This window comes from Carcharodon carcharias, chromosome 19 (assembly GCF_017639515.1).
Source record: "Carcharodon carcharias isolate sCarCar2 chromosome 19, sCarCar2.pri, whole genome shotgun sequence".
NCBI classification, from domain to species: domain Eukaryota; kingdom Metazoa; phylum Chordata; class Chondrichthyes; order Lamniformes; family Lamnidae; genus Carcharodon; species Carcharodon carcharias.
The window spans coordinates 46,391,573-46,419,053 of NC_054485.1; the positions used below are offsets into that span (position 1 = coordinate 46,391,573).

Here is a 27,481-nt window from a genome sequence, read left to right on the forward strand (position 1 = left end):
GCTTTCACAGCCAAGGAAGTCATTTTGAAGACAGAATAGAACAAAACAAATAATCTGTTTTAATAGTGCTGGTTGAAGGACAAATATTTGTCAGCATACTGGGGAAATCTCCTTCTATTTTTGAACAGTACCACAGAATATTTTGCATTCATGTGAGAAGGTAAATAGGACCTTGTAACAAGGAAAAGGCAAGGGTGTGGAACTAGCTAAATAGTTTTTGCAGAGAGCCCGAATGAACTTGGTAGGCCGAATGGCCTCCTTCTTTGCAGCAACCATTCTATGACTCTATGATAACATCTCATCTGAAAGACACCTTTGACAGTGCAGTACCCTCTCAGTACTGTACTAATGTGTCAGTTTGGATCATGTGCAGAAACCTCTGGAGTAGAAGTTGAGCCCATGTTCTTCAGAGTTAGAGGCAAGATTGTTACCAAAGAGCCACAGTTGACTGTATGTACTGATAATGCATCAAAGAAGGATGCTTTCTTGCTATTTTTTTTGATAGAATTATTTACCATGAACTTGCACAAAACATGAAATGAGTGACCAGAATGAAACAGAGTAGGCTCTAAAGCTAAGGAGCTATCATCAGATTCAAGTTTCCTGTATTCCAGGAAGCCAGGGCATTTTTCCAGACCCTGGGGAATTTAAAAATCTCTTGATTGGCAAATTTGGCAATTAGCCTATCCTAATCCCAATTGAGGCAACGATGGAAATTTCAGATTGGGGATTGCGCTCCCAGTATTACCACTGAGTGAGCAATTGGCCTCTCTAAGGTGTTTTTACTCCTTAGGGTATCTCTGGGTCTGTGTACAAGTAATCCAACATTGACACAGGGCTATTAGGAAGACCAGTTAAAATGTGAGGTTCTTGCCCCCAGTTAACACCAGAACCCTGAATCAGTTACATTGGATACTGCCCTGTGTATCACCACTAATAAAGATGTAGATGCCCATTTTAGAATCAAATGGGATTTTGGGGTTTCTACAGGCCCAAGGTTCTCATTTAAATGAAGCAGAAGAGATCTGTGTCAAGCCTACATTGTTTTGCTGATTTAACACGAAGGACTGGAGCAGCGGAAGATTTGGTGGCAATGGGCCATGCACCTGGAATTTCTCTGATTAGAGGTTCTGAAAGGCCCAGGCAACAAGACACAGGTTAAGTGTCCTTTTTTTGGAGCACCTCATTGATCATGAGTCCCTGATAATAACTCAAAGGTTCCCAAGGCCAGAAACCAGGCTTGCAAATGTGCTTCTGTTCCCACTTGTTTTCCAGTACAAAGTCCTGTCAGGGAACCTGTGCCAGGGATGCACCCAGGACTGTCCTTCAAAAACAGGCAGAGCTCAGCAGAACCACTGTCTAACACCCCAGGCAGATGATAGCAGGAAAGACAGCCTCAGTATTTTCCTTAGATTGCATACATCTTATGCAGTACGTCCTTCACTCTTCACTGTCATGCAACGCAGACAGCTCACACCTACATTTTACCCATTGGAGGCTTATTTGAAACATATATCAATTAGTTGTAAATAAGATGGATATGTTCATTGTGTACCAACTATTGCCTAGTAACAGAAAGCACCTTACCTCTTATTCTCCATTTTCAGTTTCTGATGCATGATGCCATATTTGGTACACAAACCAGAAAGCATATACAATACTAGATGATGCAATAGCTTTGAACATGGTCTATTCATCTCCATGACCTGAATGTAAGGTCAATTCAGGGTGACTCAGATTGGTGGGCTGAAAGTCCTTGCTAACTTATGGCTGTAATGGCATTGAGTGAAATGATTTTGTGCTTTACTGACCCCAATTCCATGTGCGAATGAGGCAGCCAAATGATTAAAGTTAGGATTAAGTTGACAATTTTATTCAGACAGATGACAAGGATGATTGGCAAGTGGATTTCTGGTTATATATTTGTCCTGTGAAGGTGACTTTTTTGAATTTCAGTTTGAGGAGAGCGAAGGAAATTTTACCATTCATCTAATTTCTGCTGTACTCGACCAAGATGGAAACATTCTATTGACTGATGTCTACTGACATGCCTCAATCTGAGGAGAATAAAAATTCATCATGCCTCCTTCACTCAACTTTTGAAAAAAGACATTGGACTGAGGTTGAATGGTTGAGATAGGGGTTACGGAAATGTAAATGTATGATCATCAAAAATTACCATGTTTAATTTGTTGATTTTACAATTTTTTTTTCTCAAGTTTCAACCTTTTTTGCATTTACCTCTGTCTCTCAAACCTTTTGGGCGGAATCGTCCCAGATTTGCAGTAAGTGCAGTAGCAATGGCGACTTTTCACACCATATTGTCTTAAACCTGCTGCATTAATTATGCATTCCCGGGAAACATGCCATTTCCATGGTGGGCAGGCTCTCATTCACCCACCAAGCCACCACCTCGCCACTTCATCACACCGGGGGCCATATTTAAAGTGTAGCCATGCACGCACATCTCAGTGCTTCCAGCCCACGACTGCTGTATGGAAGACATGGCCTGAAAGGCAGGAAGACTGCAGCCCCCAAGTTCAATGACACATCCCTCAAGCGGCTTTTGGACATAGTGGAGGCCCCCCATGATGTCCTCTATCCCCACTCTGACCACAGGATGTGCAACAACATCACAAATCCAACTTGGTAGGCAATGGCAGCAGTGGTCAGTACAAATGCCCTGCAAAAGAGGACAGCCGCCCAATGCCACATGAGGATAAATGATCTCCTCCATTCCACCAGGGTAAATCACTCTTCTCATCACTCTCAACTCTCACACTCACAAATCCAGCACACATCCACAAGGCCCTCACCCACTGCCAATTCAGGGGAGATCACCATTCACTCTCTCATACACACTGTCATTGTCCTCATCCTGTCCATGGGACCACTCACCACCCACACATGCCAGGCATACTTATCATCTGGCCTGGCAGCCATCCAGCTTACACTCTCTCTAGCTCTATTCATACAGGACAAACTGGCATACAACAACGGTGGAGGAATGCCCAAAATAAAGTTCGTCACAGGCTTTGAAAACAGAGCCATCCAGCTGGCCAGCAAGGATCTAGACCCGGACGGTGAGGTCGGTGCTACTCTACCAAGTGAAGATCTAGCAATACAACATCCATCAGACAACCATGCTGTCAGCGATGTGTCCTGTTTCTCAGGCCGCTGCCAGGCACTAATTATCTCCCCTTGCTTTTGCAGGCAAATCTGGGAAGCTACCAAGAGAATCCATGACTCAGGGCCTCTAATGAAGCCCCTAGGGAAGCTCAGAAGAGCAATCTGCTGAAACCCTCCCTGAAGACCCGTCACAGCGTTCACCCACATCTTCCACCAGTGTAGAGACACGCACCTCTGTGAGAGCTAGCTTTAGAGTAGCCTTGGGATCACAATCTGGTGAGCACATTATACTTTCTGATTCACAGCGGGAGGCGGCAGGAATTTCCCAGATTCCTGGCACACGGAGGACTGCTGGAGGCCAGATATTTGCTGAGTCTGAGTCAGATGACGAGCCCCTGGACTCAGTCGTATCACAGTTGCTGGAGCTGCAAAGGTAAGCTCGGGAACATCAGGAAGGGGTGTCCGCTGCACTCCTCAGATTGCAAGACACAATGGAGGAGTCTGTCCGCCTTCAGTCTGAGGCGATGGCTCCAGCATGCTGAGGTCAATACTGGCAGGATGGCGGCCGCCGTGGAGACCTTGGTCCAGATCATCACTCTTGCACTGCTGCGTGGGCTGAACTCCATCGCCAACACCATAGTTGTGTATGCGAGAGGGATGTGGGGTAGCTGGATCTCACTTCAGCTACCCCTTCTCCTCAAGGAGTCAGCCAGGGGCCCTTGGGCATCCACAGGGAGAAGGATCATCAGGTGTACCCCCCACTGCCATCCATCCAGGTGTCTCCGGGAGTGTCCGACCCATTTAAATCCCCTCTCCCTCTTACCTCAGCAGCTCCAGTTCCATCATTCTCTCTGTGTGCCCTCAGCAACTTTAAGGTGTGGCTGGCCCCCATCTTTTCAGCATCTTTGACCAATGATTCTGTGCTCCTGAAGGGCTCAGTTGCTGAAGGTGGACAAAGGATCTGATGCTTTTAAAGTTTCATGGCTGTGTCCCCTTAACATGATCCTGATCACAGAGCGCAAGCGAGCTGTCCTTGGCCAGACAGGAGCCAGACATTCTCAGAGGCTATGTGAAAATCTTTGTAGTGTCCGCATTGCATGTCGTCATCGTCTTCTTGCAATCAAACGACTAATAGGGCCTCCACTGGGTCTCCATGACTGGAGCATGATCACAGAGGGTATATGTGCTGTCAGAAGCCAGACTGGAGTTAAGTGATCACAGATGCAATAGATGAGGATCTATGGAGTCTCTTCACTACATGGCCTCCACAAATCTAGCAGCTTTGAGGGTCTCCCGAGCACGTCTACCTCATCTGGCCAGTGCAAGGGCCTCATTGCCATTATCATTGCCTTCGAGAACCTCTTCAACCTCATCACCGTCAACATCCTCCTCATCGGAGGAACCCTCCAGCTCCTGCATCTCCTCCTCAGCCAGCTCATCTCCCCATTGCAGTGCCAGGTTGTAAAGGGCACAGCAGGTGACGATGATGCATGACACCCTCTGTGGACTATATTGCAGGGCTCCACTAGGCCAGTCCAGGCCCCAGGACCTCATTTTCAGCATCCTGATGATTTGCTCCACCAAGTTGCGAGCTGCAGCTTTAGACTTGTTATAATTTTGTTCTGCTGCATTCTGAGGCCGCCACAGGGGTGTAATCAGCCATGTCCTCTGTGAGTAGTCCTTGTCCCCGAGAGCCAAGCCTGCTGCCTCTGTGGACCATGGAAGTCATCAGGGATATGTGACGGACTGAGAATGCAGGAGATGTGGACACTCCCTGGAAGCTATGCGCAGACCTGCAAGATGCATTTATGGTGGTCACACATCAACTGCACATTCAGTGAATGGAAGCCCTTGTGGGGACATAGTTGACCCTTTGTTGTGACAGAGATCTGGGCGCCACATGAGTGCAATTGATGGTACCCAGCACCTGTGGGAAACCCAAGATCTGGGCAAATCTGGTTCTCGGTCATCTGCAAGAATGAAAGACATCATCAATAGTCCCTGGGTCTACCTAGGTGCTGACCAACAACAGCTCGTTGTGGCTCTTCAGCGGTGTGTGGGGGAGCCCCAACCGCCCCTTCTGTCTGAGATTGCTGCTCCTGCTTCTGCGCAGCCAGGTGCCTCCATCGTTCTCTTCTCATTTGTCTCCACTCTATGTACACCACGAGGCATACAGCTAGTTCACCAGGCTCCATGATCCTGATGTACTCCTCCTGCAAAATGAAAGAGAGAGACGTGTGGGTTAGCTTGGGTATAGTAAGAACCTCTCTTGGTTAAGTCTGAAGGCCGCTTAATGCATGCTGGAGACTGATGTCCACCACTTGGATGGCCAGAATTTAGTGCTCTGCATGTCTGCCCAAAACTCCAACCACCTTTGCCCCACTCTACCTGACCCATTGGCAGCAACCTTGCCCATTGGACTGCATGCTGTACTCTCAGCTCAAGTGCAGGCATTCTCTTAACCCGCAATACAAGGCTGCACTGTTAGCTTGAACCATAGGGGAGACTGGCCCAAACCAGGATGGTGACATTGCAAGGGGCTGTGAGCACCTCCAGCAGTGACTGCTCCATGGCCAACTTTGGCAAAGAGATTGCAAAATATGCCCCATCATTTAACTATTCTGCAGCTCACAAAAACGCTCATTAGTTTGCAGCCTGTGCCCAAGGGGTGAAAAGCTTTGGAGCACTTGGTGGCACTTGCATGCCTCTGCATTGCTTGAGTGGGCAGGCAAGCTAGAGGCCAACTCCACACGTCAGTGCGGCTGTGTCTGAATGGAGCTGCAGAGGAATTGTCACTTTATTCAAGGTTTCCTTAATGCATGGCTGCTTCCGTCCCCCACCCCACACGTGCTTGTGTACTACCTTCAACCGCAGGGTAGCCCTTGACCCTGCCCCCCAAGTCGCCTCAACCGCAAGGGATCCCTTCGCTCCCACGCCTCCAACGAGCCAGCCAGGGGTGGGGGAGAGGGGCGCGGGGGGCATGATTCCGGTGGGCTGGCCTTATAATGACAAACAGATGTATTACATTGAGGTTCTCAACGTCCAATGGCAGGAAACTCAGCCTGCCATCACCAGGCTGAGCGGACGATCACAAACTGGTTTCACAACATTGTGAAACCGATTTTTGGTCTTCTCGCCATATTGTCTGCTCACGGCACCAAGTATGCTGGACCCCAGCGGGGGCATGGACTATTCCACCGTCTATTGCTGGGGTAAATTTTCCAACTAGCGTTGCTGGTACATTTGTATTGAATTCCTGTGTGCTGTGTTAAAATAATGTAGAGGGATTTAGTACAAGCACATTTAAGTTTTCATTTGGGAGCAGTGTCAGTCGCGAAATTGAATTCTGACCATGTATCTTTTGTCATCCGTTCCTCAGCCTTCCTTTCTCAGTTGATGTCCCCCTGTGTTTGCACTCCATCGCCACCTGTCTCTGTTTCCTGCGACTTATTGCTGTGCTCACCCAGTAAAACAATTCCTGGGAGCTGGCAATTTTATTCAGGGTGTTTGAAGTGGCTTATCAGGCACCAGGGGTGCCTCATGTCTCATGTCTGGATCTGTTGTAGATTAATTGGTGGAGAGTAATTGCCATGATTTTCAGTCAACATTAAACAATTGTTTCATCACGTGACCTTTAGAATGGTGGAAGGCTAATCAGGTGAACTTTGTCCTTTTTCTCAGGTAGCTATTCCTATGTTCATATGCATATGTAAATTGAGACATCTCCTTAAGGTGACAGAACATAAATTATCAAAGAGCAAAACCAAATAGCTCAAGGAGGCATTTTGAAATAAAATGATCAGACTTTATTTGTTGGCATGAAAAGAGCAGTTATACCACTGAAAATGGATGATATATACAGAATAGTTTAGCACAACCAGGCAGTCAACAGCTATGTTAATCATTTATCAGTATTTTATTCTGCATAGAAATCACAGAACTTCCAGTTTTGCCTCCAGGGTTTGTACATTTTTAGATAGGATACATTTTATGTTTGGAGCCACACACACACACAGGAAGCAGAGGCACAAGTTCAAATGAATCTACTGGACTGTAAATTTTTTTGAAACAATGTCACAAATTTATTTCTGTTTACCGGCTCATTTATAGATCATAAAAAACCTGCTCAAGTATTTGCTGTTCTTTATCTGTTTGACTAATGGATTCTGGAATTTATCCCATTTGCAGCGCAAAGCAGTATTTAGAGCATCTGAGGAAGCCCAAAAACAACTCCATAAACACATCAAACCATACGTGTTCACAACATAGAGGGGAGGTAATTTAAGTCACCAAGTCACCATTTAACTCTCCAAAGACAGGTGTGTTTGGGCCGAGTGGGATATGAAAATTTTTAAAATCTCAAACCTGTCTCCAACCACCCCCTGCCCTTAACTTCCAGTTTTACCAGAATTGGGATGCGGGAGCAGGATGGCGGTGGGGGCACGGTGCTTGGGCAACCAAGCCCACACCAGGAGGCAATTTATCATTTATATATTATCAGGAAGTGTGCACAGGTTTTACCTTTCTTCCAAGTTTAAATCTAGCTGCCCATGTTCTCCATGGCCTGGCAGCTAAATGGAAGAGGTAAGTGTCTTTCCAGCACTGCTTGTGGGCCAGAGCAGCAGGAGTGCTCCTCCACCACCCCACCAAGCTAACCTGTGGCCCTTCCTGTGATGACACACATCCCTGCGATCAGAGCCACTGTGCAATTGCACTTGCGTCTGTGATCAGACCAGTCCCCCTGCAAGGTCACAGACATTCGCCGCCGCCCCCCCGCCCCCCCCCCCCCATGATCACTGCCTTGCTCCCTCGTGATCGAACGCCCCCATGATCCAGTCTAAGGCTTGGAGTCCCAACCATGCTATCACCATACTGCCACCTTCTCCGGAGCAATCCCTGCCAAGGCAGGTAAGTCCGTCAATTAGGCTGGCTTCTGGGCAGAGAATCTGTTGGAAAAATGTTTGAGGAAATGTCATTTCCTGACCCCAACTCCTTGCCCCTCTCGGAAGATGGACCCCAATTGAGACTTTGTGCCTATATGCAATCTTTGCCTGAGCAATCTAAAACTTAACCTGGTGTCCTGTGCTCTCTCAATAACCTGCAAACTACCTTTGTTTCAAATGCACATCCATTTGGCCTTAAGAAATGTAATGATCTTTGCCTTAGCTACTCAACATAGCAAAGCATTTCAAACTCCAAAAACTGCTTGTGCAAAAATGCTTTTCTGAACCTCCCTCCTCACGCTTTTAAGATATATTTTAGATTGACTGCCACTTATCACCAGCTCCATAGCCAGAGGGACTGTTTTCTTCCCTATTGACATTATTCAAACACTTGGTCATTTTAAGGGAGTGGCAACACGCAAGATACCGCCTGGTTTGCCGTACCGTCCAAGACAAATTTTTACTCTTTAGATGTTATTGACACTGTGGACTGACTGAATTTTCCTGTCTCTAGACCTGGAGGCAGAAGAAAATAGCTCCCTGACACACTCCCTCCACTGGGTATTTTCCCATGGCAAATGGAGACCTGGATTGGGTTGCCCATACCACAGACATGGACAGACAATTAAGCTGATTATAGACCCAATTGCATCTGATTTTGCGGGTGTGCTGACATTTTCCACTGGCGGAGTGCGCCCCCACCCCCTCTTTGCTATGTGCAGAGGCCGCCATCACAGTGGAGATAGCCTCCCTTTGGTAGGCTGGGTAAGCACCAGAGCAAGGGGTTCTATGTCCCATGGGCAGGAAAGGTCACCCCCACTGCCCAACCATTTTCCCCCTGCTCCAAGGGGCCCAATTACTTTTGCCCCTCAAAATGTATCATTCAATTGCACACCTCCAAGTCTGCCTTCATGTTGAGGTGGCCTCATGGTTCCTGACCTACCCAGTGCCTACCTCTCCCAGTGGAGCTGCCAAACCTCCAGAGCGCTGGCCCTCTGATTGGGCATGGGGATTCTACAGCCATCCATAGTAGGGCAGTGAGCAAAGAGACAGTCAATTAGGAGGTCAAGACCCCAAAGTCTGTGAGAAAATCCAATCCTATATCTCTGATTGCACTGGAAGAAAAATCCTCCTGATGTGATGGTCCAGACTGCTGGATGCACTGCTATCATTTCATTTGCATTACAATGGCTGGAAGTGGAGGAGCCGTTCAGTTTAACAGTCAGCCATCCGTGATTTCAACATCTGTCAATTAAGCAAAGCGTGGAATGGGTTAACCAAGCAATTAGCCAGTTTAGTCATAGCCTAGCCTGCTTTTGCTAATTTATTCCAAGCCCAAAATAACTAAGCACCTAAAGTGTACTCGGCAGATTAATCCGACATGGAAGGTGAGGAAAAAGTGACTTGTTTCTGTTGAGGTGATGGTATAAGAACACAAATTACATCAACACTTCCTTAAACTAGCAGTCAGATGCATTATGTTGATTTGATGTGGACTACCTTTTTATTAAATCACATTATGAAAAATAATTGTGTTTAAGGTTAATGGTGCAACTATTACAAAAGGTCCCAAAGATGCCGATGGGGGACTACAGGAGCAAAGGTGACAAGATCAAGTAATTCGCAAGCAGGAGAAAATTGGAAAGCTACACAAACTGAAGTATCACTTTCATTGTGGAGGTCCTGCTCCCTACGTCCCAATGGATAAATGTATCATCCACTGTTCTGATTTGTGCAGAGACCAAGGCCACAATTTCCCAGTCCCAAAAGTGATGGGTTTAATGACAGGCAGCGGGGGTGTGGGAACAATGTTGCGAGAGTTGAAAACTGGTTTCCCACTGGCGTGAAATGATGGTGGGAACATGTGCTCCCACCTGTCATGGCAGGTCGCCATTCCTGCAAGAGGCCAGCGTGAAACCATTTTGCATACCGTTAATGGGATGCAGATAAAGCCCGGACCAGAATTATCCCTCCTGTCCAATTATTTGAACCACCAGTAAGATATCACGCCGGTCCAAAACACATCTGGACCAACATGGCGTGGACATGTCGGGACTCACCTGGAAGAAAGCCTGGGGCAGAGTGGAAGATGGAGGCCTCCAGCAACCGTGGACCCTTAAACACCACATGCAGTGGTGGGTGGAGCATCAGCCAGGTGGATCTTCTTGCCGAAGGAGCTTCCAGGAAGTGGATCTTCTAGCTGCAGGTGGTCAGCTTCATGAGATACTGTTGGGCAGCGATGTTCTGTGCTGGGAGTAGAAGGGGGGGCACGGGGATTAGGTTGGGAGGAGAGAAATGAAGAGGCGGGGTGGGTGTAGAGACTTGGCGGGAGGTTGGGAGTAGTCGGGGAAAGAGAGAGATGCTGTTGAGGTTGTGGAATGGGTAAGGTGATATGGAGTAGGAGGGTCGGAAGGGCCATGGAGGAATATAGCTGGAGTGGAGTGCGGGGTGTACAGGTGTTAACGGGTGTTGGAGGTGGTGTGCAGATGTGAATGTGTATGGGGGGGAAGAGCGGAAAGGGGTTCTGAGGGAGGGGTCCATGGTGTCAACTGATGAGTCCTGGGGGCATATTGAGGAAATTGTTGATGGAAAGGAACGTTGAGGTTAAAGGGAGCAGTGAGAGCCAGTAGGACGAGAGGGTGAGTGTTCTGCGATGATGGGTGAGGGGACGTTGAGATTTGTTGAAGGGGACATGGAAATAAATCCTGATCTGGGGATCGGCAGGATGAGGGGAAATGTCTATTGTCAGCAGGGTGGGCTCCTTGGGAAGGTAGGGGACGTGGACATTCACCTGTATAGGGTGGAGGGTGATGGGGACGGGTTGTAGGGTGACTATGGGGAAGTCTGAAGTCACACCAGGATGGTCAATGGTTATGGGGTGAGGGTGTGGGTCACGAGGGGAGGTTAGAAGGTGTTGGACTCAACCTGTAGTCACATTCACCATGACAGCTTTTAACTACCTACTGTCTCGAGGTGGAGATCTCAAGATGCTGCATGGGAGTTGGGTCATCAGCAGTGGATGGAGCGGCAGGTCAGCTCAGCTGGACATCTGAAGGGGAACCCCAGCACATAGTACTGACAATACTAAGGCATTGGAACAGATGAACGCATGAAGGGCAAAGGCTCAGCGTGCACAGGAGGCTTCTTGCACGTGGTTCGCAAGGGCCTTGGCAAAGATGCTTGCCTCCCTGGATGTGCATAATTCCAGAGGACATAGACCCAGCCTGGGGTGTCCCTCTGAAGATGGGAGAGGGGAGGGTGTTTGGCACACAGGCTTAATGGCTACGAATCATAGTTAAACCACATCAGACCTGATTAAACTGCAAGCGTAGTCTATTTACAAAAGAGTAAGAACATTAACAATTATAGTGCACACATGTGACATCATAATTTCTTGATCTTTCGTTCCCGACCACCTCTTCGAGGTGCTCCCCCAGCATCCGCAGCAGGGGTGGAGGCAGCCTGCTGACCAGTTTGCCCTATGGGCTTGGATAACCTTGGTGGGCGTCCTCCTGAGACCCGATGCCTGGAGGGTCCCTGACTTACTTTGGTGGTCCTGCTGTGAGTTCCTCTCTGGACACAGGAGGCAAAGCTGAAGGGATCACAGGCAAGGGGTTTTGGAAGGGACGGATACCCTCAGAGAATCCTGAACGGAGCTCCTAGGGGCGTCCAACAGTCGCTCCTCCTCCCTTTGGATGTCCTGGGGCCCCTGCCTGACACCCTGAGGAGAAGGAGCACCTGGAGGGAGATCAAGGTGCCCTGTTCCCCCCTCAGGTAGCCACAGCAAGATCTCACCCAGGGCCACAGTGATGGAATGCAAATCTGCACGCATTTCTGGCAGAAACATTACGTTCTGCTGCATGAGGTTCTCCATGTCGTTCACCATCCTCCCATGGAGACCTCCATGTTTGCACAGCTCGGAACCACTTCATCAGAGAGCAGGCAGATGGCTTCCTCCACCTCACGTGCCACTCTGTTGAGGGCCTCTGACACCTCTGCCTGATGTTCCCCTGCATCTCCAGCATCTTGGGCACGGCCAATTCCAGAGGTTCCGTCATTCAACTTGGACTTCACAGATGCCTCTCCACCAATAGTCCTCTGAGTGCTTGGCTGGCCCTGCTGCGGACATGTGGCCGTGCGGTGACCACCAGAATGTGAGATCCTTGCCTGAACTGGATCTAGTACCCATTGAGATGTGTGTCTCTGGGCTGGTGTAAGGTGCAGGGGACTGTTGTGATGGCTCTACAGGTGCACTTTCTTTCTCCTCCCCAATGTCCTCGGTCATCTGTGGGCTGAAGTTACTGCTGGACAGGGCTTCTTCTTCTAGCTTTCTCCTTTTCCTGCTGGCGCCTGTAAGTGAGAGAGGAGAGAATGAGCAACTGCATGAGCTGCCTCCAACATGGAGGAATGCATGACCCTTTGGTTTCTATCTGACTACAATACGCATGGATCCTTACTGGATGGAGGCTGCCCACTGACCTCTCCATCTGCACAGGTTCGGTCCACTTCCTCCCCTGCCAGCTCAGCTGCCCACTCCTCGAACTCTGTAAGGTTCCTCAGTTGAGGCAGGCCCCCTCCTGTCTTTTCTCTGTCTCTTCCCTGTTGTGCCGTACTTGCTGGAGCCCTCAATGCCGAATCCCCTTCCCCGCCCCCACCCTCCACTGCATTGAAGAAAGGATCGCTGAATCTGGGGACCAGAGAAGTTGACATCTAGATGCCTTTTAAACATGGCGTTCGGATATGACGGCGGGGTGCACATCAGCCAGCTTGCCATGCCATGCAATATGTCCAGAAACCCCCCTACTGCATAATTAGTGAGCTCAGCATCACACAATTCAACATGAATTCCCACTGGGCTCCCCGGCGGGAAACACTCCCAGTTCCCATCCCCACCATGGGACTTAGGCCCAGAGTGGAAAATCCGAGCCCAAGAGCCTGTCCAATTCAGTTACTGGACTAGGATGAGTTAATCACCTGTGTTAAAGAAATGGTGGCAGTGGCACAATTTTCTTGCTCCTTCATTTCTTTATTGGAGAAAGATCAAGCAGAGTTCCTCATCCTTATCATTATCAAATGACCATCAGCTGGGAAAAAAAATTGCAGACATTTGGCAAATATCAAATCAGCCTGCATTGTGATATCCTTTCCCAGACTGAATAACTCGCTATCACTCGTTGTCTGGGCCTCACACATGAAGAACATTTCACTCTGGTGCCCATGGAACTGAACCTTGGCAGAAGTCACCACTTTAAGAAAAGAATGGGAAAGATCTCAGAGAAAAATGGAAGCCAATGTAATATTGCAAAATTGAAATATCGTACACAACTATGAGGCATGTGAGGAATATAATGTGGACCTGTAACTCAGATGAATCTGAGTTTCATAAAGTAATATTGGAAATGTTCCCCAAGGATTAGGTGGTCCCGGTAGTTAGGAAGCATGTAACAGTTTGCTAAAGGGAACACCTGTCCTCAGAGAGGAGGCTGTCAGAGTCCATTTAACTGGAAATCTGTGCATGAGCCTGGAATCAATAATAACTAATAACTGACTTCCGACAATAGTAATGACATTGATACAGTTTAGAATAATATCATTATAAAGGACTAACTACACAGACAAAATGGAAAGCCTTTAATGGTGAAGGCAAACCCCAGGAAGTAATGCAAGGCTACTTTTCAACTAGGTCAAAGAAGGAAAACTAGTCAGTGGAATTAGATTTTCAATTTTGTTTAATTTCTTGGGAGAAGTGAGTGAATTGCTGTGCTAATTGGGGTGAGAGATGTTACCCCTGAGGAATGGGGCACTTGAGCATCAGTGTTGATCACTCGCAGTTCAGATATTATTAATAAGATGGAAACCCAATCTTTGTCTGTTCTACCTAAGAATGAGATTGATTCCGTCCTCTCCTCATACGTCAGTGTAAGTTATCCGAAGTCCCCTGGTAGTTTCCCTGAGACTGCTGACATGATGTCAGTTATTGTGGAATCAAAGAGAACTTTGTGCTGTTAAGTCACACCTGCTAGGAACTGGGCTGAAGCCAGTCCAATTGAGAAATTTTACAATTGGTAGAGAGGAAACCTCCATCTCTTTCAGCTGGGCTAGATTGAAACCCAGTAAAAACTGTAATTAGTGCATAACTAACGATCTCTGATGTGATGCAGTAATCCAGAAAAAGGTACTAATCTTCTGATTGAAAAACGCACAATTGGAAGTTTTTACATGTCATCAGAATTAGCAAAGGTAAGAGCACAAACCACTGAACTTAGTGCATCAGATTTTACAGCCTAAGGGAGGAAAGTAAGCAGAAAATAGGAAAAGGCATCAGCGAAGATCAACTCTGGGAATAATGGAATGGATTCAGGGTCCTATAAAAGGTTACTAATTAATTACAGTGAGTGCAGTTTGAGCAAAAATGAGGCATAACAAATGCTTTCAACAATTTGAGCAAGATTGGAATTCATATTCAATATGGTTATGTTATTGAACCAATAATTTGGAGGTATGGGCTAAAAATGCAGAGATTTTGGCAGTTTCAGAATTTGAATCTAAGATAAAAAATTTTGGAGTAAAAAGCTGGTGCAGGATTTTTAACCTCGTCGGGCGGGCCCAAGAGTGGCTGTGAAACCGACCCGACCAGCATCCGCAATTGGGCCCCGACAGCGATTTCACATTGGCTGGCCAGTTAACGGCCAGCCAGCATGAACCATGCGCTGAAACGCTCAGCGCTGCCTGGGCGGGGTGGGAGGAAGGCAAGCGTGGAAGTCAGCGCAGGCGCCGGGGAGCATGCAGTTAAAGCTCCCTGAAGGCAGAGAGCTGCCTCACCGAGCTGAATATTTCAAACATTCCAAATAAAGATTTTAAAATGAAGGTAAACATGTCCCCTCCTGTGACTATATCACATGAGCAGGGACATGTTAAAAATGAGATTTAAAAATGTATTTATTTTTTAAAAATTAACACCGGAAATTTCATCGCGCCCGCAGATGAGGTTCCCTCAAAAATCCAAAGGCCACTTTGCCTTTTCACTCATCCGCCAACCGTAAGGCCTCTTAATTGTCAGCGGGCGCGCTACTGACTCCGGTGTGCACCCGCCAACCGAAATATCACACAAGTGCGCGATGGCATCGGGACACTTGCCCAATGTCATCATGCGTTATTTCATGCTTGTGTGTGTTGGGCATGCACCCACACACCGAGCTGAAAATCCAGCCCCTGTTGTCAATAAAAGTGACCATGAAGCTGCTGGATTGTCATTAAAAACCCAGTTTGCTAATGATCTTTAGAGATGGAAACCTATTGTATTTACCTGAGCTGGTCTCTATATGAAGCAAGTCCCGCACCAACATAGTTGACTCTTAAATTCGCTCTGAAGGTACCTAGCAAGCACCTCAGTTCTATCAGATAAGAAGAAAGCCCATTACACCATTCTTAGGGCCACTCGAAAATGGGCAATAAATTTAAGACATGTCAGCAACATGTACATCCTGATAATGAATAAAATAAAAAATGTCATAATGCCTTCTCTTTGAAATATATTCATATAATCAGGAGGAAAGTGAATAATGAAAAAAGGTCACTCAGTTGTTACTGAAACCAGCCATAATCTGAGCAACAACATTTTTTGCATTTAAAATTGCATTTACTGCTTTTCAAAGCTTCAAATTGTTATATAATGCTGGTATGCGGATACAACCAGGATACAGAACAACGATCATGGAGAATATATGCATTAGAGAAAATGGGCTAGGGAATCTCATGACATGACCGATTAGTCAGACTTTTCCCCTCACTCTGCAGCTTAAAACATGTTTGCTCTGCAAATACAAGAAGTGCAAGATGATGATGGCATGGTGATGACAACAGGTCACCATCTGGAACCTTGGTGAATGGTGAGGCCCACAGTATATCTCCTTAATTACATTTAAGGATTGAGAAAGAAACAGAATGACAGAGAAGGAAATAGGGTGAATTAGAGTCAAATCGGGTATGAAAGGAGCAACATAGAGTGTTGAAGAAGTACAGGACTGAGAGAGAGAAAAAAAGAAAGAAAAAGATTTTTTTACAAATCATTCAGCAACTTGTGGAATTTCGCAATTCATGGGATGTCTCTTCCTTGCCGCTAGTTGCTGCATGATTTGCATGTTAATATATAAATTGTATCCATTAATAATATGAGAGTTGCATAAGAACATAAGGAATAAGAGCAGGCCTTTTGGCCCCTCCAGACTGCTCCATCAGTCAATAAGATCAAGGCTGATCTGAAATGAACTTAAGTCCACTTTCCTGTCTGGCCCCATTACTCTGACTTCATTGTCAATGAAAAATCTGTCTCACTCAGCCTTGAATATATTCAATGAGCCAGTTCCACTGGTTATTAATATATTATTCAGAACTTGAAGATAAAGATAACGAAACATTTTGAAGAGAGACCCCTGCCTTGGCTGTGTTGCTGTGAGGAGATCCTGATTCAAGATTAGGCACTTCTAGAGAGGGAGTTGGGGCAGGTGCAGGGAGTCAGAGGATAAGTATTACCCCATGCCCTGTATAGGACAATACTTTAAGAATGGAAACAAACTGATCAAGATATGTAGCATGACAGGGTCTAGGGAAACTGCAGAAGAACTAAGTTAAATATGAAGGAGCCTACCCTCAGAAAATAGAAACATCAGCTTAAAGATAATCAATGCAACTGCAAGTCAGACTATAGAATAATTACTATTATTGATATTGTGAAATAGCGAAAAAAGGCAAAAAGTGTCAACTGAGAGGGTGATATCATTCAGTGCATTTAGAAGGACTTACCAGTTATTTATGTGATATATAACAAGCAAGGGAATATAAATGTAAGAGGATAACTCATATCTTAAGACAGTAAATATGGTTCACATTGAAAGAAACGGGCCCAGATTTTTGTTCCCAGGTTAGGTGCACAGGGATGAGAGAATTACTGGCTCCACAAATCTGGCCTTTTAAAATGGCTTCCTGGTCATCGGATTTTCGGTCCGGGGGCGGGCTGGATTGGAAGCTGGGGCAGGCAACCCTGGAAGAACTGAGAAGGATGCCAGGTGCAGAGGTGGGCTGGGAGGAAGACCTGCCTTGGGGATCTGGCACTGTGTCTAAAGTATAAAACAAATAAACATGAAACATTCCTCCAGCCCTCACCCTTCACTTCCTGCTCATTGCCCCCCCCCCCCCACACACTGCCCATTCCCCATCATGCCAACCCATGCCACTTTATGCCCTCCACCCATGCCCTCATGGCTCATTATGCCCCCAAGCAAACGTAATCCCCTCTGCCCCTATTAGCCCCTCATGACTCCCATACTAAGGGATGCCCCTATCACCCCTTATGCTGCCATGCCAACCTATGCCCCTCCACCCACCCCTATAGCCTTTTATAGTCCTTATGCCAACAGTGCATACTCATGCCAATCCATCATTGCCCACCTTCCACCCTTTTCCCTTACACCTACCATGTCATCTCACCTAGTCTCCCCCATGGGCAGACCTCAGGACACGTGCAGAGATGAGATAAAATAAATTTCTATTAAATAAAGCTCTAAGTGTCTATTGCATACTGCCCTATATTGAAAAATACACCCTCATTCATAACAACCCCATTTACATTTACATTCCTTCAACTAAATAAAGCCTCAGAATAGCAAATGTTTCATTAAAGTGCACAATTCCTGAAAACAAGCATTGGAAATCTTAGTCCCACATCAAAAAGTCTATAACCACATGTAGCTTTTAATCAAACTGTTAAATGGCAGGCACCCTAATTGATAATGGATAGCTGTGAAATCAGTCATGCAGCACTAATCTAATAATGGAAACCCTCAGGCTTAGGCAGAGTAGTCATCACCTGGGAAGCCCATACAACAAATCCTGTGCCGGGGGCGGCGTGGTGTCCCCCATTGTAAGGCACTCACTGCTTCGTCAAGGGACCCAGCAATGGGAAATCTGGGTGGGTGGGTGGGGGGAGGGGGTTGGGGCGGTCACGGAGCCATCCTGATGCCTTTTCTTCTGACCCCTGTGCAATCTAGCAAGGGACCCCCGCCTCACAATCCCTATCCCCCGTTCACTCAGCTGTTTCCCGGGTCCATCCATCGTTGTTCCTTGGTCCCTGGAGGGTGCATTGCCAGCAGCTACCTCCACTCCCCAGTGGCCGGCAGCTCTCGGGAAACAAGGTTTCTGTCCCTAGTGTCCTTGATCCTCAGGCGGGCCCACTTCTGGCTACTTAATTGCCTGACTAGCATTGGTGCCTGGCCAGCTTTTTCTAAAGTAGGTAGCGCAAGGCTCTCACTGACTCTCCAGGGAGAGAGCCCTGTCACCTGGATTAAATTCTGGCCATTATTTCTTTTATAAGGATCTGTAATTATCATTTGCTTTGTTGTGATGAAGAATTTCAACCTGTGCATAATCATATAATTGTGTGCACAATACATTGGAACCCTTTTATTTGTAGAAAACAGACAAACGTAAAATTAAAAGAGCAGAATAATGCTTACTTTGCACATTCAGAACCTTTGGTTTGTGAATGGTCTTGGACGCAAGACAGCATGAAATAATGAAGACTGTTGGTGATCGGGAAGAAAGCCAATCGCAAGTGAGATCAGGGCATTTCGAGGAGAGTTGTCAGCTCTGTGACACAGGGATGGAGGCAGAGCGGCTCCCTCATGTCAAAGGATTCAGCTACGATGCAACTGAAAAAGGCTTTTTAAAAGATAGATAAGACACTTATTAAAATATATGAGGAAAATAAATTCAATGGATTACTTCAAAATAAAGCATGACAGGAGCGTACAAGTTCAAATTTGAAGAAGATACATTTTGTACTATTGTCAGGAAGTTCTCATTATGGAGAATGATCAATGCTTTGAATGACTTCCAGGCAGGTTAGTGATGATGATGACCTTGGAATCTTTTAGTAAAGACCTCAATACTGTGACAAAGAGACTGAAGACTAGATTCTCGATGAATGAACTAAAATGAATCTAATGTTCTTCCTTATCCATATATATCTTGCAAATTTGTAAGCTGACAGAGTGATGGTAAGGTCAAGTGCAACAACTACTTTCATCAATTGTCATTGAGTAGCATGCACATGGGTATCTCCTGCAGGACACTAACCTGCCAGAGATTATTCACATGTCATAAAGTACACATAATGCATTTGCCAAAAAAAAATTATCCTACACAGAAATACTCAACCATTTGTAATCAAAACCTTGGATCATGGCCGCCTTTGCGGTATTTTACCACTGTCGAAAGATTGAAGATTACATTTTATATTTAATGTGATCTTAGTGAATTAAATAATAAAACTGCAGTAAATCATTAATACACAATCTTTTCACTGCACTAGTCACTAATAAGGTTGGACGAGGTTAAGCCTCTGTTTTGTGAATTAAATGAACAAGCTCATAAGTACCAAGCAATCTAACAGCTTTATTTTTGAGGTAACAAACCCTCCAATTGGAACAAGAAGGCTCAGCACAATTTGGTAACTTTGCTATTAATTAAGGAAATCTCAATTTCTTGATAGGTTTCTTCCTCAAAACATGTTCAGCTTATGTGTTAATGCCTTAATAACATGCCATAGTCTGTATATCTTGAGAATGTGTGCCATCTTGTGTAAAAAAAAAGTGTATGTGCTAAAGGGAAAGTAAATATATCCAGATGCTAGAAATTCTGAGAAATTTCAAGAAACATTCAATAGCTTAGTTGGTGAGCAGATGAGTTAACAATTTGGGTGGAACTTCTGTAAAAATCAGTGGACATCAGAAATGAAGAGCAAGTAAAAAGGAACACAACAAATATAAAAATGGATCTCGTTCAAATGCACACACAGACAAAGGCTTAGATCTTTGCAATGATGGAGAGCCTCTTCGTCATTGCGAAAATAGCGGAAGTGACCGAAAATCAAAAGTCCAGCCCCTGAACACAGCACCTACTATATTCACAGTGGTGGGAATGGCCCTAGGTTGGGATTTGCACGTGTGTTTGGGGGCTGGTAGCTACCCATATAAAACAGCAGCTGCCTCCAGTCATGCCTGATTTTCATTAACCAGGAGTGCAAAACACAAAGTATGCAGATTCGACCTGGTAGGAGCAGGCCTAAATTTTGCAGAGTCCTTTGGAGAGGTGCGGTACACTTTTGGATACGGTTCCAGGACACCTTTGGAAGAGGTCAGGCACCCTTTGGAATAGTTCAAAGTGGAAATGAATGTGCATAAAAGTGCATAAATTCATTGGAGCTGTCAAGAGAGTTGTAATGAAGAACTGTCAAAAAACGTCAAGAGAAGCTGTCAAAAGGACCCGTCAAAACTATCAAAAGTGTCAAGAGGATCTGTCAAGCTCTCAAGTAATTTAAACTCCTGCCCTTTAAATCTTTGAAAAAAAATGGAGTATTTTTTAAAAAAGATATTTGCTTGCTATTTCAATCTGTCTGTTGACATAAACCTGGGAGGCTACCGTTACTGGATTAGTGCTGCATGACTGATTTCACAACCTTCCATTATCCAGTATGGTGCCTTCCATTTCACAGTTAGATTGATAGTGCCAAGTGCTTATAGACTCTTTGAAGTGGGACTGTGAATTCCAGTCCTTGTTTTCATAAGGGGTTATGCACTTGAATGAAATATTTGTTTTTATAAGAGATTATTTATTTGAAAGAATATCAATGCAGTGAATGGGTTTTTTTATGGGAATGTTTTTTTGAATTGAAGTCTGCAAATAGGCACTTAGAACTTTACATTATTTCATCTCTGCATGGCTCCTGAAGCCTGCCCATGTTGGATACTGGGTGAGTTGGCATAGTAGGTGTAAGGACAAAGGGTGGGGATGGGCAGGCACTAAGTTGGCATAAAGGGCTATAAAGTGCCATGGGGATGGGCAGAGGGCATAGATTAGTAATGGGCTATAAAAGGTCATGTGGGTAGGTAAAAGGGCATAGGTTGGCATAGAGGCTATAAAGTGCCATTGTCGTGGGTGGAGGATTTAGGTTGGCACGGAGAGTATGACGTGCCATGGGAGTTGGGCAGAGAAGCATATGGCATGGACGGTATGAGGAGCCATGGGGAGCATGAGGTGGTATAAGTTGGCATTGATGTAGCATGGAGTGTGTGCCGGGGTGGGGGGGGGGGGGGGGGTGAAGGCTTGGGGTGGCTCTTTTTTGTTTTATTGTTATTTTTAAAACTTGAATACCGTGCTGGTTCACCAAGATCGGCTTTCCACCCAGCCCATCTCCACACCTGGCTACCTCTGCACTCATTCCGGGCTCACTCAGCCTGTCTGCTGGAGCACCCTGCCACTCTAGAATGAAAATTTCAACTTTGGGGGTTGATTTTCAACTTAGCTTATAGAATGGTGCAATGAAAAAGGGGGCTATTCAACACATTCGACCCATTCTGCCTATGTCACTCTTTGAAAAACCTTGGTGCGAATGAAAATAGAAATTAGGTAGTTTCTAAAAGAGGCAGCTAACTTGTATCAGCAGTTGTACCCAGTGAGTTTGGTTGTTTCTCTGTACGCTCACCCACTGAAATAAAGCAGCTCCACGATTCATTATTAGCCTCAACATTCAAGCTCTTTTATTGTTCCACCTTCCAACAGAGCACTTCTAACTTAAAAAAAAACTCTCCCTTTTCAGTTATTCTGTTGCGCTGTACATTACAAGAAGAAAATTCTCCTACACGAATGGAGACATTTTCCTTCCATTCCCTCCCTGCAGCCTCTCAGATGCTGAAAGTTGTGAGTGGAAAAGTCTGCAAAGAGCTATAGGCTCTATCACTGCATTAATCAGTAAACCAAGATAATTGGATGTTTGGAGACAAATCTATCAGTAGAAAAGACTGAAAGAGTAAGTGAGTGTGCAAGGCTTTTTGCCCGACTTTTATCATGCTATATTTAACTCTTGCCCACTATTGATCCAGAAAATGCAACATTTACTTTGCTTTCTCCCATTAAACAGAGCATTATTTAAATAAACGAAAATGAAAGTAGTTCTGCATTTGTTTTTGATAAACATGTAACAGTTATTGTACATCTGTTGCTTGCTCAGTAAATCATTTTTGTGGCTGATCCTGTGTTTGGTCCAGGTTCTGAACTGATGCCAAAAGCCCTTTCTACAAGGATAATCGGTGGGATATGGTGGTTTTTCACCCTCATCATCATCTCATCCTATACTGCAAACCTGGCTGCTTTCCTAACAGTTGAACGCATGGAATCCCCCATAGAGTCGGCTGATGACCTGGCTAAACAAACGAAAATAGAATATGGGGCAGTTAAAGATGGAGCCACCATGACTTTCTTCAAGGTAAGGATACACGCTCCTTTTAACACAATCATATTTCCTAGGCTTTATTCTCACCAGTATGAATGAGCTTCTTTTCAGCTGTGTTTCAAAATCATGTAGACAAGTGTTAAATCATGTATAATGGATTATTTAAATTTATCATCCTTGTTTGAAAAGAAAAATTTATGTAAGCTGGTGAGACCCCTGTAAATTTAGATGATTTACCAGCAGTTTAAAGTGCATCATTGCTTTGAATTCTGTAAGTTGGTGTCAATTCTATTGTGTTAAAGCTGCAGGGTCACATAGCTATCTGTTATGGTTTCAAATATTCATCTAGAAGCATTTACTAGAGATCACATTCTGAACAAAGTCCCCCACCTATACCCCACCTACACTCCCAATAAATGTTATTTATCTCTGGGTTATATTTGCAGAACTGCAGGACACAAGCACAAAAATATAATCCATCAGCAAGCGATGAGAGATTTTCCCTCACCCCCACAGAGTAGTTTATAGGTAGGGTTGATTTTCATTAAGGGTGCCTTAGAAATGATGTATATCTGTTTAAAATGAGTACTAAATGTTCGAGGATTACAGAGAAATATGCGATTTTGATTAAATACTGTTTAGCTCTTGTGGTGCTGAGACGTGAAAACATCAACTGTGGAACTCAAATGGTCAGGGAATGAATAATTAGATTAGCTCTTATAATATTACCTTCACTTAATTCAGGTTCCAGCATCAAGGGGCCAGGCTGCAGGATTTGCCAAGTTAATTCCATTTTTTGGATTCCTGAAAATGTTTTAGCAGCAAAAACATCAAAAAATCACCCGATGAACACAGGATTTTTGGAATCCGAATTAACATATTAAAACACCCTTAATTATGTCAGATTGCTATCTGAAAAGTTTTGCATAACTTCCTTTGGAATTTAGAGAAAACATGTCAGAGGCTGGTCGTCCTGTAGTTCTTGAAAGGAAATGTATTATTTAATGTAGAGCCCATGAAAAGCAATTTTGACATGGTGGGGCTAAATTGGATAGACTCGAAAACAGGCACAGGGATCATGATGTGTATGGACCTGTGCCCATTGTTTGCAACACAGGCAAAATGCCAACTTTGAGCTGCCTGCTCATTCATTGATTTTGGCATTGAACTAGTGCTAACTGCACTGTTGACTGACCAGAAGCCAGAGGTCAGACTCACAGATTAGCGGGAGGTGTTCTGCAAAGCAGGCAGCCAATCTGTGTTTGGTCTTCCCAGTGTAAAACAGACTGCATTATAATTAGCAAATACAGTATATCAGATTAAATAAAGTACATGTCAATCACTGTTTATCTGGAAGGAGTGTTTGGAGCCTTGGACGATGAGGAGAAAGAAGTTAAAAGGGAAAGTGTTCATCTCCTACCCTTGCATGGAATGGTGGCATGGGAAGGAGAGGAGGTGATGGGAATAATTGAGAAGTGAATCAGGGTGTCACGGAGGGAATGATCCCTTCGGAATGCTGAAAGGGGAGGGAGGAACTGATGTACTTGGTGATAGGGTGATGCTGGACGTGCAAAAGTGGCAGAGGATGATGCATTCAATACAGAGATGGGTGGCAAGGAAGCTTAGGGAAAAAAAGAACACTATTATGGTTCTGTGAGGTTGGGAGGAAGAAATGAGAATGCAAGTGCAGGAAATTGGACAGACATGGCCGAGAGACCTATCAACCACGGTTGGGTGGGAGGTGGGGAGGGTGGTGGTGGAATCCTCGGTTCAGGAAAAAGGATCAGAAACTCTAGTATGGAATGTGGAATCATCAGAACAGGCTGGAGATGGAATAGTGTCCTTGCAAGAAGCAGGGTGTGAAGAATGTAGTCAAAGTAGCCAATGTCCTACTGGCAGTCCTCAAAGAAAAGATCAAGAAAGGATAAGAGGCAATGTGGAGGGGTCAAAGGCAAGGGAGAATATTGGAGACAGGTAAAAGGGTCCTTTGTCCAGGGTGAAGACTCCTGGCAAAGGAAGTAGTGCAGAAGCAAAGGCAACGGGAAAAAAGCTCAGCACCGTTATGAGCCATTGAGGTGAGGTATAAGGGAATTAATCTGAGGCCTTTTTTAAGGACAGATCATTCAGGGTCAGAGAGCCAGAATGCCAATGCTTCAGCACTTCCTCCTACTATCCTTGGATCATGATACCACCTCCAAATATTAAGCCATCCTCTCCAGTCTGTCACTGACCTCCTCTCCTCTGGAGATCTTTCCTCCACAGCTCCAACCTTATAGCCCTCGACACTGAACAACATGCTCTACCATCTTCCCAAGATCAGCAAACAGAATTGGCCTGGTAGACTCATTATTTCATCCTGTTCCTGCCTGACTGAACTGATTTTTTTCAACCAGTCTTCAACCACCATCACCCTGCTCCACCTGGCTAAACTTGTTCTTACATTGAACAGTTCTCCTTTAATTCCACTCACTTCCTCCAAATGAAAGGTGTTGCTGCAGTGGGGTCCTAGGTCTCCCTGCCTTTTTTGTGGGATATGTGGAACATTGCTAGAAGGACTCTATTTATGAACATGTGAAATAGGAACAGAAGTTCGGCCCCTTGAGCCTGCTTCACCATTCAATAAAATCATGGCTGAATTGTTTGTGTTTCAAATTCCTCATTCCCATTTTCCTCCAGTAATCTTTGATTCCCTTGCCTAACTCTATTTGCTTCCTACAAGGACTCCATTCTATTCTCCCAGTTTCTCCTTTTCCATTGCATTTGTTGTGATGATGCAAGCTTCCATGCCAGTGTTTCTGAAAGGCCTTCCTTTGTCCAAGACTCTACTTTTTCTCCCCATGTCAAGCCTCTCCCCACCACATTCATGACCTTTGCAATGCCCTCCATCATTTTAATAGTTTCCAATTTCCCACCTTAACCTTCACCACTTCACCATGGACATTCAATCATCCAACCCCTGTATATCTCTATTCCCTATCAGCAGGGTCTGAGAGCTCTCTGCTCCTTCCTTGAATGGAGGCCAACCAGTCCCCACCCACCACCACCCCCCTCTGTCTGAATGGATTTGTTCTCACATTGAACAACTTCTCCTTCAACTCCATTCCCCCCAAATAAAAGGTGTTGCAATGAATATCCATACGGGTCATAGCTATGCCTGCCTTTTTGTGGGATATGTGGATGATTCCTTGTTCCCTCATAATTTCTCTCACCCTTTTTTCAGTACATCCATTACTGTATCAGTGCTGTTTCCTGCTCTCACTCTGAACTGGAAACTTTCAACAACTTAGATTCCAATTTTCATACTTCTTTCATCATCATATGGTCCATCTCTGACTCTTCCCATCCCTTACAACTTCTCTGTCTCCATTTCCGGGGATAGGCTATCAATGAATTTTTACTGACACCCACACTTCTTCACACCCTGCTTCCTGTAAGGACTCTACTCCATTCTCCGAGTTTCTCTCTCTCTGCTGCATCTGTTCTAATGATATTGCCTTCCATAGTCGTACTACTGATATGTCTGCCTTTTCCCTTAACCAAGGATGTCCCCACTCTTCATGGCTGACGGGGCCATCGACCATATTTATTCCATTTCCTGCACTCCTCTCACTGCTTCCTCTCTTACCTAGAACCATGATAGGGTTCCGCTTGTCCTCATGTTCCACCCCACCAGCTTCCGTATTCAACAGATTATCCTCCACCATTTCCCCAGCTCCATTCTTTCGACATTACCGGATAGGAACATAGGAATATAGGACATAGGAGCAGGTTAAAGCCATTCAGCCCTTCAAGCCTGCTCCACTATTCAATAAGATCATGGTTGATCTGGTTGTGGTCTCAACTCCGCTTTGACACCTGTCCTCCATAACTCTTGCCTATCAAAACTCTATTTAACTTTGCCTTGAATGTATTCAATGACCCAGCCTTCACTGCTTTCTGGGTAAGAGAATTCCATATACTTATGACCATCCCAGTATCTACCTTATCAAATCCCCCCAGGATCATATATGTTTCAATAAGACCACCTCTTATTCTTCTAAATTCCAATGGGTGTAGGCCCAACCTGTTTAACCTTTCTTCATAAGAGAAGCCCCTCATCCCAGGAATGAGTTGAGTGAACCTTCGCTGAACTGCTTCAAACACAATTATATATTTTTTTCAAATATGAAGACAAAAACTGGATACAGTATCCCAGATGTGCTCTTGCCAATGCCAGTACAGCTACAGTTAAACTTCCCTACTTTTATATTCCCCTCCACACCCCCACACAGCCCCCTCAACTCATGTAATCTTATCTTGTGTAGCAACCTTTGGTGTGGTACCTTATCAAATGCCTTCTGGAAATCCAAGAATGCCATATCTACAGGTTCCCTTTCATCCACCTTGCTTGTTTCTTCCTCAAAAAACTCTAATAAATTAATAGTCGTTTGGTAGTACAGCACTTAACTATTGCTCAAAAAAGACCTTTTTTTTGGTCAAAGCTTTTCGCCTTGCACTCATCAAGACAATATGCAAGAAAATACCAATGTCAGGGGAAACCATATTTATATGTATGAGAAGAGAGTGATGGTTGGCCAACCAATCAGCACTCTCTTATACATATAAATAGGTTGTTTTTCAGCAATGCTCTAATAAATTAAACAGGATTTCTCTTTCACAAACTCATGTTGACTCTGTCTGATTAAATTATGATTTTCTAAGTATCCTGCTATAACCTCCTTGATAATGGAGTTTAGCAATTTCTCGATGACAGATGTCAAGTTAGCTGGCCTATAGTTTCCTGTTTTCTGCCTCCCTCCTTTCATGAATAAAGGTGTTACATTAGTTATTTTCCAAGCCTGCGGGACCCTTCCAGACTGTAAGGAATTTTGGAAAGTTATAACCAATTCATCTACTCTGCCTTAATTGGCCCGCCCACTCAAAATGTCCGCCCGCCACTGAGGCGGTGGGGTCTGCCCGCCATCCAAAAGCAAAATTCTGCCCTAGGATGCTGGCCATATGGTCTTGGAGACTTGTCAGCCTTTTGGTCTAATAGTTTTCCCAGCACCTTTTCCCTAGTGATGGTGATTGTTTTAAGTTCCTTCGTCCCATTTACCTTTTGATTTTCAAGAACGTTTAGTAA

General features: G+C 45.1%; 1 protein-coding gene across 1 annotated transcript in view; it reads left to right on the top strand.

Annotated features, from left to right (window-relative positions):
- The window catches only part of LOC121291515 (glutamate receptor ionotropic, kainate 3), a 558,849-nt gene that overhangs the window by 470,745 nt on the left and 60,623 nt on the right, over positions 1-27,481 (top strand). Inside the window, exon 13 of the mRNA XM_041212818.1 lies at positions 22,175-22,392. Within this exon, the coding sequence (XP_041068752.1) occupies positions 22,175-22,392 (218 nt within the window). The remainder of the gene's footprint in view (positions 1-22,174; positions 22,393-27,481) is intronic.